Source organism: Nuphar pumila, chromosome 6, assembly GCF_984573655.1.
Source record: "Nuphar pumila chromosome 6, dmNupPumi1.hap1.1, whole genome shotgun sequence".
Taxonomy (NCBI): domain Eukaryota; kingdom Viridiplantae; phylum Streptophyta; class Magnoliopsida; order Nymphaeales; family Nymphaeaceae; genus Nuphar; species Nuphar pumila.
Window position 1 is genome coordinate 134,534,657 of NC_143254.1, and position 13,700 is coordinate 134,548,356.

General features: G+C 38.0%; 1 protein-coding gene across 2 annotated transcripts in view; it reads right to left on the reverse strand.

Moving 5' to 3' along the window:
- Positions 1 to 13,700, reverse strand: part of LOC149836361 (uncharacterized) — a 204,503-nt gene that overhangs the window by 139,160 nt on the left and 51,643 nt on the right. For both annotated transcript variants that reach the window (XM_090009158.1, XM_090009159.1), the window contains 4 exons: positions 12,358 to 12,574; positions 10,790 to 10,859; positions 10,652 to 10,708; positions 10,462 to 10,530 (listed from right to left, as the gene is read on the reverse strand). In XM_090009158.1, coding sequence (XP_089865284.1) covers positions 10,462 to 10,530; positions 10,652 to 10,708; positions 10,790 to 10,859; positions 12,358 to 12,574 — 413 coding nt within the window. The remainder of the gene's footprint in view (positions 1 to 10,461; positions 10,531 to 10,651; positions 10,709 to 10,789; positions 10,860 to 12,357; positions 12,575 to 13,700) is intronic.

A 13,700-nucleotide genomic window follows, 5' to 3' on the forward strand; every position in this document is an offset into this window, starting at 1 on the left:
AAAAACAACTACATACACTCAAAAAGTAAAACCAAAAGGTCCAATATACATTCCAAGGCCAATATTTTTCTTTTTCTTTTATGAGGTTGATATAGGTTAAGCATGGTAATTTCTCCGACAAGGGCATTGACCTCCACCAAGATGTTGAGGTGATAAAGAACAAAACCCTAAAAAAAGTTTAGGAAAAACAAAAGTACCTAAGGGGGCGTTTGATTCACGAACAGCCCTAGACAAGGGCACCCTATCATGTCTTATATTTCTGAATACAATATGTCACGGTGGACTGTTCTTCTTCCCTGCGCAGGTGAATCTGGACAGCAGATTTTAACATGGTATCAAAGTGGTGTTAAAGTTGGGCCTGGGATTGCTTTTCCAAAAGGTATGTCCAAGGAGATGATCTGAGATTCCAAGTCAAGATTGTTTTTCGATCCTTGATTTTGTCTCTTTCTATTCTCTTGTTTTTTTAGAGATTTGGTCCTCTTCTTCTCTAAAGAAACTTTTTAAAGTCGTTTTCTTCATAATTCCCTTTTCTTGCCGTTAATCTGAAACTTTTGTCTTGAAATATCATTTTTTTTCTTTGATTTCTTGTTGTCAATCTTAAACCTCCTTTTGCCTTGAAATAACGTCAATTTGTGTCACGGGCTTACTTTTTTCAATAAACCAGTATGGTGCAACGGTCCTTCCTTACCGTCGCAAGCCTTTCCATCGCTCTGTCATGGGTATAGAATGCTTCGCAAATCCGCGACGTGCCAAGCTGCCCAAGCTTGTCAGCCTAACGGCCAAAGGCCACGTACCAACACCTTTCGATGTGCTTAATCATTTTCATTGGCCCTGCGCACCACCCCATGCGCAGCTGCCTAGCAGAAGCTGATCAAGCGCATTTCCAAATGTGCATTCCATGCCGCTTAGTGCATAGTCGTCCCATACCAGCTATCACTTCTGAAAGAGGCACAAACTTTGCCTTAGCCTTGCGTGCCATGAAGCGTATTACAGCCCCATGTGCACGACATAGCAAAACCTCGCAACTGAAGGAACAAGACCTTGTGCCCCCCAGTCCAAAGATTGGTTGATGATTGAACACCATAGCGAAAAGCACCACCCAAACTCATTCGTCGGCGCCTAGGCATTCACTCGCCTAGCCCCGAGTCACTATACTCGATTGGAACCACCTAAGGTGATTCCTAGGGGAATTAGGCCTAACTCACACGCACCCTCGTGTGTCCAACCGCTACGCGTGGAAAACTCTTGCAAGCCGAGAGGTCTTTAACCAAATCCCCAAAGGCAACATTCTCTAATCCGCTAGCACTACTTAACCAAACAACGCTCAACGTTTGTGCTGCCACACAGCGATGCACTAACGACGATACTGATGCCTATCGCATGTTGTGCTACCACCGCACGTCACCGATCAAGCGAATGCATACCGTGCATTCCTACACTCAATGCATTTTTCACTCAGTAGAGCTCTGCACTGCACATATCCTATTCCGAAAAATCAACCCGAGACAATTTGAGTCTTTTTTTTAATCCAGTCCCTTGACATTTTTGTCTTCTTGACTCGACATTATCATTTTCTCTATTCAACGAGGGATTTATCAATATCAGAGACTGATTCAGTTTTGATAGGATTAGACCTCTCGTGCTCTTTGATCACGTTTCTTAACTTGACGTTATCATTTTCTCTGTTCAACGAAGGATTTATCAATATCACGGACTGATTCAGTTTTGATAGGATCAGACCTCTCGTGCTCTCCGATCACGTCTAGATATAACATATTTGTCGTAACTTTCTAAAAACAAAAGGGGTAGAATATTTGTGTGGCTGATTCCCTCACTGAACTGAGACTGAACTGAGTCTGGTCCAGAATTCCCTTTTCTTTGTTCCTTTTATTCAATGTTATTCTTTTCCTTTGTGTTCTTTCAAATGGATCCATCTCTTTCGCAGACGAGTCTTTCCTCTAACCTCCTTAGTCAACTGGTCTCTGAAAAGTTAAATAATTCCAATTTCTTGACTTGGAAATGACAGATTGTTCCTTTTATAAGGAGCCAAGATCTCTCTGGACATCTGGATGGATCAATTTCAGCCCCGCCAGAGTTCATTTCGCAGGAAAAGAAGGATGATAAAGGGATGTCCTCTACGGTGCTGGTTAGAAATCCAGATTATGTTGCTTGGATAAAAAAAGACCAAGCGTTAGTAGCATATATCACCTCTACGCTCTCACAAGAATACTTGTGGCTATTCCTGATGATTGTTTAGCTAAGGAGTTGTGGGAGAAACTAGTTTAGACATATTCGTAGATCTCCGAGACAAGAGTTGTGTTCCTCAAGCGAGAATTTCATATGTTAAAGAAAGATTTGATGTCTATCATGGAGTACTTGAATAAAATGAAAAGCATCATAGATCAACTGGCTATCGTGGGATGTGCAGTTAGTGATAAAGATAAAGTGCAAAGGACTTTAAGCGGATTGGGGCCAGATTATCATGATCTAGCAACATCCTTGTTGTGTGTCCCAGAGCTTCCAAAATTCGAAGATCTACGTGCAAAGTTGTTGCAGTATGAGATGACCTTGAAGAGATTTTCTGCGGAGACTTATGTGCAGCCAGGGACTCAAGATGCGCTTGCTACAGGGCTGGCTTATGGAAGAGAAAGAAGAGGAAATATTTTTGAGATAGGAGAGGAAAAGGAAGAAATGACTTTGGGGGTCGTGGATTGCTTCCAACGCCCAATGTTCCCCCCAATCAACAAGGTCAAAGGTCCATCCCTACTTGTTTTCTGTGTAATTGAAAAGGACATTATTAAAGCAAAATGTTGGTTTAATCCTCAGAATAAGGAAAAATCTTCGCAAACAGAGGCTAAGAAAGACAGCAAATTCAAAGGTTAGGGGAGAAGTAAAGGAGTTGCTATTGGCAACCTTGGCAGGACTGAATATGAAACAGAATGACAAAGGCACTTGGTACATCGACTCTGGGGCAGCAACGCACGTTATAGGTGATACGGGTAAGCTCCTAAACCTTACTGCTTATGTTGGTAGAAATAGTATAGTCAAAGGAGATGGTTCTCATCACTCTATCTCACACATTGAAAATGCCATTATACTCATGTCCAAGTCTTCCGTCAGTCTTTCAAATGTCCTTCATGCTCCCAATATTTAGAAAAATATTGTTTCCGTCTCAAAACTTGTTGATGATGTCAATGCCTTAGTTGAATTTACTCTCTTCTGTTCATGTCAAGGATCTTCGCACGAGGGAGACGTTTGTTGAAAGAAAGAGACAAGGCAACATGTACATCTTTCAAGAAGTTTCCTCCTCTTCAGTTCGTTCCACTTGCCCATCCTTAAAGCTCCATCAGACTCCATCATTGGTCTCTTCTGAGTGTGTGTTTGTTGTTTCTGAATATAATAAGCCAACTCTTTGGCACAGTCATCTGGGTCATTGCGGTCGTCACTTCATTGAAAAACTTGTCTCAAATAATTTTATTTGTAAGTCTAGTATGAGTCTAGAAGCAAATGATATAAAATGTCCAAGTTGTCATTTATGTAAGAGTCATGTTTTACCTTTCAATTCAATCAATAAAAGAGCTTCAAGGCCATTTGAGGTCATATGTTCTGATGTCTGGGCCCTGCTCTAATTGCCTATGGATCTGGTAGTAGATATTATTTTATTTTCGTTGACAGTTATTCACGTTACACTTGGATATTCTTCATAAAACACAAGTCAGAAGTCTTTGGATTGTTCCGAAGATTTCATTCCTTTGTCAAAAACCATATCTCTGAGAATATTCTATATTTTCAATGTGATAGGGGGGGGAGAATTCTCCTCTAGTAATTTTATTGATTTTCTTCAACATAATATAATAAGGAGAAGAGTGTCTTGCCCACACATACCTCAACAAAATGGGATTGCTGAGAGGAAGCATCGACATATTGTTGAGAGTGCAATGAGCATGATGCACGATAGTAATCTCCCTATTACCTTATGGATAAAGGTTTTTCACTCTGCAGTGCATGTGATAAACCGGCTGCCCATGGCCATTTTAGAAAACAGATCACCATATTTCTCTCTTTTTGGCACTCATTCCGATTATCATGAATTACGTGTGTTTAGGTTTGTTTGTTATGTGGATATTGATAGCTTATTGAGACATAAGTTTCAGGACAAAGCCTTAAGTGCAGGTTTGTGGGATATGCTGAGGATTACAATGAGTACAGTTGCTATGATCCCTCGAGCAAATGCATCAAAATATTGAGAAATGTTGATTTTGATGAGATGAATTTTGATAACCATTCAGCTAACCCCTCCAATTCAGATTCTAATGTTGAGGTGTACTACCCATGGCTAAACTCCGGACTCTTCTCCAACATTAACGATAGTTGCCCTTCAGATTGCAACCAGAAGGAAACATGCAAGGAATCAACAGATGAATCACAACCAGAAGAAGGTGTTGCACCCTCCTTGGAAACGAAAATGTATAAAGGTGTTGTCTACACCCGACAAGAGAAGGAGCCTCCATTTGTCTCCAGTCGAGATATTGATGCTCCTTCTACCTCTTCACAGGCATTGGATGTTAGGAGATCTACTCGACACCCAATAGACAGATGGGTCAGCTATAAAAAAAATTCAATGGATCTTCAATTATTTTAACGGCCATAAACAAAAAGGATGAGCCTCTCACATTTTATCAAAATGCAAATTCTAGGAAGTGGATTGAAGCAATGAATGAGGAAATATAAGCCCTACATGAATGTTGTACTTGGGAAGTTGTCCCCAGACCACACAACAGGAATGTGGTTGGGTCGAAATGGGTGTACAAGATTAAATATAAACCAGATGGGAGTATTGAAAGGTACAAAGCAAGGCTTGCTGCCAAATGCTTTAAACAGAAACAAGGGCAGGATTTTGATGAAACATTCAGTCTGGTTGTAAAAATGGGGACCATTCGAATTGTGTTGGCTTTAGCCATTGAATATGGATGGACGTTAAGTCAGCTAGATGTTAAAAATGATTTTCTGCATGGAGATCTAAAGGAAGAAGTTTATATAGAACAGCCCACTAGATATCCAGAGGAAGATTCTAACAAGTATATGTGTAAGTTAAAAAGAGCTCTCTATGGTTTGAAGCAGGCATCTCGTTCTTGGTTTGAGAGTTTTTCACTTAAGATACAAAGGCATGGTTTCTCACGGTCCCTCCTAGATCAGTCATTATTTATCTAAAAGGAACATAATGTAACCACTCTCCTATTGATATATATATATGATATTATTGTTACAAGGAACTACAAACCCATATTGTAGTTTCATTGGGTCGAATCTGGTGCCTAAGAGTAGTAGAAAACAAAAGGCCATTGCTCGATCGAGCACAAAGACTGAATACAAGTCAATGGTTGCCGCGACTACTGAGGGCTACGTGGATCAAGCATCTCCTAACGGAGATAGGAGAACCGATTGCTCCATCGCTTCTGCTATGTGACAACCAAAGTGCTATTAATATGTCTTTTAATCCCATTTATCATAGTCGAACAAAACACATTGAGATAGACCAACATTTTGTCAGACAGAAGGTTGAAGAAAATGAGATTAAACCTATTTTTGTGTGAACTGAAGAGCAGGTTGCTGATGTAACGACCCCAACTAATACCCTTTGAAAAATGCAAAAAAAAAAATCATGTGCAGAAAACATCCCAGAGACCCAGGGTCCTCACAGTTCCAATTCCATCTGGATACCCCAACACCATAAAGGGACTTACAATTATCATTCACAATAATCCAACCAAAACTCTTTATTTATGAATAAAATTAAATTTCAAAGACATTGTTCTACTCAACCGAAAATAAAGCAACACTAACTAAGCAAGAAAACTGAAAGCAACAGTAGAACTAAAAGACAAAAAAAAAAGTCACTCTATTCACTAATGAAGCTGTCAAGAACCAAGTATAACTCTAGTCCCCTCCCAGTAGCTAGTCAAACCTCACTGATCACCGGTTCCCGTGAAAAACCAACAAAGTAGGATGTCAAAACTGAAATTCTGAGCACAGCTACTTCTAAAGAAACCAGTTGAGACAAAGAACATGGATAAGATTTCATATAATAATTTGAGTGTGAAGATATAACAATTTACAGTGTTTAAGAAATCACACATGCAACAGGTTTCGTATACTCACTAAGAAGGAACAGTAAAGCAGTAGCATATAGCAAGAACTAAGTAACCAAGTCTTTCAGCATGCATTTAGGAAGTAAATAACATACCCCCACCATCATATCATGATTTAGAGAACAATTCAAATATGCATGATCTAGTGCATAACAGGAAAATACATGATTTCTTTTTAATGCATGAATCATTTTATTATCTTACTTTTACGTTTCATTTTTCCTTTCCATATGCATACCCTATTAAATGCATACAACTTTAAGTTCATCTTTTTAATTCTATTGCCCACGGATACACCAGACGTGTACAAACCCCGAGGTTAAGTTAGGTTCCAAGGATTGCTTAACACACAATTTGTATTTTATTAGTGGGTTCCAACTTAGCCCTCGACCGAATCACCTTCGGAACATTAGACCTCCACATCCAATGTCGGGGACACAAGGGACACCCCACGCCCACATGTGCCACTTCCTTGGTACCAAAACAATCACAGTTGTAACAAATACACTACCCCCAGTTAAAGTGGCGGACTCTCCCTAAAACTGTGGTCAGGAGAAGGAACATCAATATCGGGTTCAGGGAATCAAATTTAAGCACACGGAGATTTTGTATCCTGACAGTCTCCCCAAGACCGGATCTCCAAGATCTTCATTCTTCAAATGGAAGATCCCAGAACATATATTACACTGTTCTTATTTATTATATTTTTATTAAATTCAATTCTTTAAGTTTGCAACACCATATGCAAAAGTAAAGTGAAAACCCGCATCCTCTATTGTGGGGACCCTTACGGGACTCCAACCCCTAAGGACAACAGGAACAGTGTAGTAGTGTGTCATACCAACTTGTGTGGTTTAAGTGATGCAAATCAAAATATATATATGAGAAGAAATCAAACTCACGGCTCTCCAGGCCGGTGATGGTCCATTTAGGCCATCGATGTATCACATAACAAAACCAAAGTAGTGTTTTATTCATAACACTAGGCCAAAGTGCCAAAAGCATGTGCACTCATGCAAATATAAACCCAATTATAAGCATGTCATTTTTAAATCATATGCATTCTCACTATGTGTGCTACCTCCATCACATACGTGTATCCACCAATGCATATCTCCTTCGAGTGTGCATGTGCACATAAATTACACATTTTTATCGAGTGTACATGCTTACATTAATTGCACAATATCAATAAGTTGGCAGTTAAATGATAACACATGCTCACAATAATGATGGCATAACCAAGACAATGGACCACTGCTTAGCAAGATCAATCACATATACATATCATTGGGCAGAACTTATAAATTTCGTGCATGAGCACCTATGTCAACCTAACATGAATGAACAGTATTAGCATTATGAACAGCATCAACCAAGACGAACATAGGTAACTTATTGAGCATATACCAACGCGCATTGGGCTGCTGTTATGCCTGTTACAGCTTCAGTGAGGTCAACACATCCCTTCAATTCCATACAGAAAGTTTATTTTCTGTTTGGCACTGGGACAATTTTCCCTTGTCTTAATTCAAGATGGAATAGTCTGTTATCTATTGTTTTACATAGATGCAGCATCACCTTAGTCTGGCTTCTGAAGGTGTGAAATAGTTTTGATTAGTACAAATACCGATCCAATCAACCACGTTTCACTCAGTCGTGAAACCTTATTCAGATAGGAACATGTCATAGGCTATCAGACCAGATTAATTTCAGCCCAAGGAAGCAAACAGGCCAAATACTAACAGTTCATTAACAAAAACATAATACCTCACACAACAACACTTCGGACTGTGCAATATCAAATCAAAATAGGTACTAACAGTTCATTCACAAAAACATAATACCTCACACAGCAACACTTTGAACTGTGCAATATCAAATCAAAATAGGTACTCGTCCACCCAACCAAGCGGTGAGATGAAACCAGGGGATTGAACTTTTAACGAGATTGCAGTGTACATTTTAGTCTCTTCCACAAACCTTAGATTAAAGGTATCCCCTTCAGCCATAGTTTAGGAATATCACTACTAAATAGCAATGTTTCGTTGTTTTAACAGTAGATTATCTTTATATATATATATATATATATATATATATTTCCGTTTTTAATGAGAAAAATACAGATTTGATAAGCTTAACAGTCGAACTAACTGATTCCTATGAGATTCTGGCTGTTTTCCAGCATGAAACAGAAAGTACTTAGGCTATAGAAGACTGGAATAACCCAGTCAGATTGTTCAGAAACGGCATTGTACCGCTTACATATCCAAATTTCAATCCCTAAAGACGAGACACCAAATAAAATCAAAGTAGTTCAATAAATCCCAAATTGAAACCCTAAATCAAAGCCTCAAATCGATCAAACCCTAAAATAAGAACCTCAGATCAAATGGACGGCCATCTAGAGATGTCTCCAAGGACTTTCGTCTCAAAAGATCACACGGAATAGAACTCATGTTCAATCTCTCACCTAGGTTCAAGAGAAGCACCATACCTCTTTCGGCGATTTTTTCGGTGATCGAAGACAGTCGTTACGAGAGAAGGGTCAGCTGAGGGCGATCTCCCCACTGTCGAACTCAGGTCGAGGGGAAACAATGAGAAAGAGGAAGAAGGAGCTCCGCTTGACAAGGGTGTCGTGTATGTCTGCCGCGGGTGGGAAGTTGTCGGTGACGGTGGCTCTGACGATGCGCACAAAACGAGAGGGAGAGAGATGAGAGTTTGGGGGAAAATAGAGAGATAAGGGGGAAAAAATACCGACCTGCTATTTTGAAGGAGGATGCCCTCCGAAAATGGTGGAGGTCGTTACCATCTCGCCGGTGGTTGCGGCCCATCCTCCCCCCCTCTTTTCCTTGCGATCAAGGTTAGGGTTATCTCTGAACCCTACTGCCTGTTACAGAAAATCGGGCAACCCTTATCGGGTTGCCTTATTAAAACCTCCCCTCCTTTTTATCGTTTTAACGAGCGGGCCGGGTCCGGATCTGCGACTCGGGATCCAAACCCGGTTGTGGTTTTGGACCCGCACCTCCCACTCGATATGGTTCACGGATTGGATCCGAATGGATCCAATCGTGGATCCTCCGAAAACTCTTGTATAAGGGTTATTTTGCCTCTATTCTTAAGGATGTTTTCTGGGTCTTGGATTCAAAATGTGGATCCCAGGCCCAAAAACCTCCATTAACAAATGGGTTATTACAGCTGATATATTCACCAAAGGATTGACGAAGGACAAGTTTTGGATGCTGAAAGGCAAGTTGTTCATGGTTCAGGACCATGTACATCTTGAGGGAGGGTAAAAAGAAGTTGTATGGTATATGGGTCTGGATCCAAGTCAGGTCCAGACCTAGGACCCAATGTTGTTTGACGCACTGTTCATTGTTATGTTGTAATTCTGTTTTTTATCAGAGGGTATTTTCGTACCCAAATTATTGTAACCCCTTAATATATATTTCTGTATACAATCTATCACGATGGACTGTTCTGAACGTGACTTTCTGCAGCCCCTTCTTCTCTCTATTGTTCTTCTTCCCTGTGCAGGTGAATCTGGACGGCAGATTTTAACACTTTGGCACAACCCAGCCCTTTGACAGATGAGGCTTGATTAAGTAGCAGACTGTTGACAGGCCGAGAAGACTAGTTGTCCACCCCAATTTCGTATAACGGGATTAGCATGCCGTGAGACCATCACTTCCCTTCTATCCATCATCAAAGATTGGATGAAAGTGGATGCATGGAGGTCAGGGATAATAATAGCATTCAACAAATTTGATAAAAGTCATTAGCAGTAATATGCCAAGACAATGTTTCAAAAATAAAAAATACAAGTACTGGAAACCAAGCATCGCCCATCTAGAAAACCACAAGTTGAAGATGCTTGAAGATTGAAAGAGTGTCTGATCATTAGGAGCGGAGGAGACAATACATAAAACAATAGTAGAATGAGGAAAAAAGAAAAAATCCATTTTAACTTCAAAGAGAACAAGAAGAAAATACTAAAAAAAATAAATATGAAAAGAAAATCGTAAATGAAAAGAATCAAACTAACATGTCTATAGAATCATAGCTGGCCAGAAATAGTCATATTAACTTGGACCAGTTCTTCCAGAAACGTATGCCTCCATCTAATTTAGAAAATGAGAACCACGACCAAGGCACAACAGACACTTGGCAAAGGTCTTTCCAAATTTTTATTATTTTGATTTTAATTCCATAAATACTGATTCCAGGTTAAGGAGAAAAAAATAAGTTATAGTAATCAAAGCAAATATCAAGATTAATTAATAATGACTTTCGGTATGAGTGGTTATGATACCTTCAGTAAGGCATGCAAATCAAGCATGGACATAGCCAGCACTCGTAATCTATTGGCTAAAAGTATCCCCTGCAGAGAGAGAGAGAGAGAGAGAAGCCGGTATGCTTAATGTGTCCAAAATTTAATGTATGCTTGAAAAAATTATTCATCCATCTGATAAGGATACATCTGAAGGAATTACTCCTATCACCTGGATGATCAGATGCAAATGAATTCGGAAGCTGGCTTCAACTTTTGACAATTCATCCTGCACCAGAATCAGCAGCATGTATTAAGAGCTTATGCAATTAACATATCATAGGCTACCAAACAAAGAAAAAAAGATTACCATTGAATATATGGTCGAGCAGATAGACGCTATCCAACCAGCCATAACATCTTTTACTTCATTGAAGTCCCTATAAACCATAAAGTCTGTTTTCATGATAAAATTAATGAACAAGTAGATCTCTAATAGGGGAATTTACATATAGGCGCCTAACTTATGGCAAAACCGCCTACGTTTCAAAGCTTTTCAAATAGCCACCTATGTTTTCAAGAAATAATTCATATGACCGCTTAAGTTTCTTTTTCTATCACTTCACTCTGTTGACTTTTTAAAATGACACTTTAGCCATTTCTTTTCTTTAAATGACAGAATGCAACTTTTTGTAGTTGTGATGCAGTTAAGGTCAAATAAGTAACTTTAGCAAGTCTAACTTTTTAAAATGACACTTTAACCATTTCTTTTCTTTAGATGACTGAGTGTCACTTTGTTGGAACTGTCATACAGTTAAGACCAAATAAGTAATTTTAGCAAGAAAAGTGACATAAGTGGCCATTTGAGCAATTTGTTGAAAGGACAAACACCTATATGAAAGGCTTTAAAAGATAAGTGGTTAAACATAATTTTTTCATTAGTTAGGTGCCTACATGTAAAATCTCCTTTTAAATACATACAAACTGTTAACATACATCCATATAAATAGACAGGAAAGATATCCTAGTGCAGAAGTCACACAGCAGGTTATTGCAATCTTCTGAGACAATATCACAAATCATAAGGTAAAATGCAGGAGAGTTTCAATATTGTCAGTTGAAAATTGAAATACATGTTACAAATACTCCATCATCTTTGATAAGTTTTAGCTTATCCCTTTTGTCCTCTGTTGCATCACGGATGCATGTTGACCTTCATACACTATCATTTGAAGCAGTCTGAGCACATTACTATTGTATATGTTCATAAAATTAGTCACCCTGCACTTCAAACACTAAAAGGTTGTATTTCCTTCTTGATACTGTCACATCTCTCATCTAAATACCAGATGCTAGAATATGTGTGTACCTTTTGCATGGTCCAGCTGGACCTATATCTAATGGACATATTTTTCATTATATATGCTCATTATGTATGGCTATTATGATCCTTCTAACCATCCATGTACTTTGATAGTCTACGAGGGAAGAAACAATCTCATCCTTGACATGCATGCATACCACAACTTGAGATTCATGGTGCTCAATTACCCAAAGATTGCATGTTATTTGTGAAGCAATCAAGTCATTTATGCATAATAAGAGGAAGCCAAATTGTTACCAAAAAAACAAAAGGGAAAAATCCTCCAACTAAAAGCTATCTAAAACTCACATGAAGATTTACAAGTTATGGGTTTCTATTTGAATATAATTTTTAAGTAATATCAATTTGGCATAGAAAAGTGATAATAGTTATTATTTCTTATTCTGATATAAAGATTGGTATCATGACTGCACAAGCACATAAATGAACAGGCATAAGTTCATGTATGCATATATGCAGGAACACCTTAGACATGCATTATGCATGTATTCTTAGCAAATATAAAAGAAAACTAGAGAAAGAAATATTGAACACAAAAAATATATGTTGCATACCTTGAAAGCATTTCATTTAAGCGTTCTAAATAACTCTTTTTAAGGAGATCTGGCTCCTTGGTCATTTCCTTCAATGTTGGCCATGAAGTTAACTGTGGAAGTTGATTTGCCAATAGGTCCAAGAGTACAAATCTGAGCCCACCTTCCACATAGATTACTGGAACAGCTTGAAGCAAGTTGACAATCACCTTCCCTACTTTCTTTTCCACAGATTCAACTGAAATTGAACGCAAAAGAATTGTAAGGGAACTCAGTAGAATATCATGTAATAAATAAATGGGCAATGATTTCCTAAGGCTTTTTCTTTTCTTTAAAGGCTTTAACCATAGTCATAAATATCAGTCTCAGCTGTATCTCGTCAAGGCAATTTCTCGCGATAATATAGGTTCAATCGATAAATCTCAGGAAAAACATGGAGCTTAAAAAAATTTAAAATATAAAAATAGTAGAAATAAGTAAGAAAAATAACATATTTAGATAATAACATACACATAATAAAATAAATAAGTAAAATATATAAAAGAAAGAATAAAAATGTAGTTAAGATATAGAGAAGTAAAAAAGTAAAAGGTAACTCATAATATCATGATATTATTTGTGACATATATAAATTTATGATATTTTTGAAATATCATGATATTTTGCATATAATATCACTTAATGAATTTATAGCTATATTATCGCTATATTTTCAAAATATGTACTATATATGTGACTATGGGTTTAACAGATGCCCACTGACAAGGATTTCCTAAGTGACAGTTTGAGGACAAAGAAAAGGCTTCAAAAGCTGTCCGATGCCATGTTTAAAGATCCATGAGGTTTTTTTTTCTGAAATCTCTTTCATCTTTCAATTGACACCAAATCAAGTTTTTTTATAAATGGCAGCACAAAGAATGCATTCTTGGGCTTTAAGACCAATTATTGGTCACCTCCAAAGTCTAAACAAATTTACTTCAAAGTATACAGCCAAGCAAAAGGATAAACCATTTGTTTGGAAAGAAAACTTGCTATTTTTCATCAAGTTCTAATGAATGATATAGCCAAAAATATATGAGGTGTATACAAGAAGAAAATTAGTGAAAATTTTAAGGATGCCAACAAAGACACCCAATATTTGCAATATTGGGTCAGATTGCAATATTTACCATTCATACTGTTTTTTACATGTCTCACACCTTGCTACCAAGAACAGAAAAAGAAAGAGGGAATATTTAGGAAGTTAAATATCTGAAATGTGATGCCACAATATACAAAAAGCATGAAAAACATAAAGCTACTTTATCTTCTTTTCTCCCTCTTATTCTTCAGACATAGGAAACTACCTCACCCCCACTTTCTAT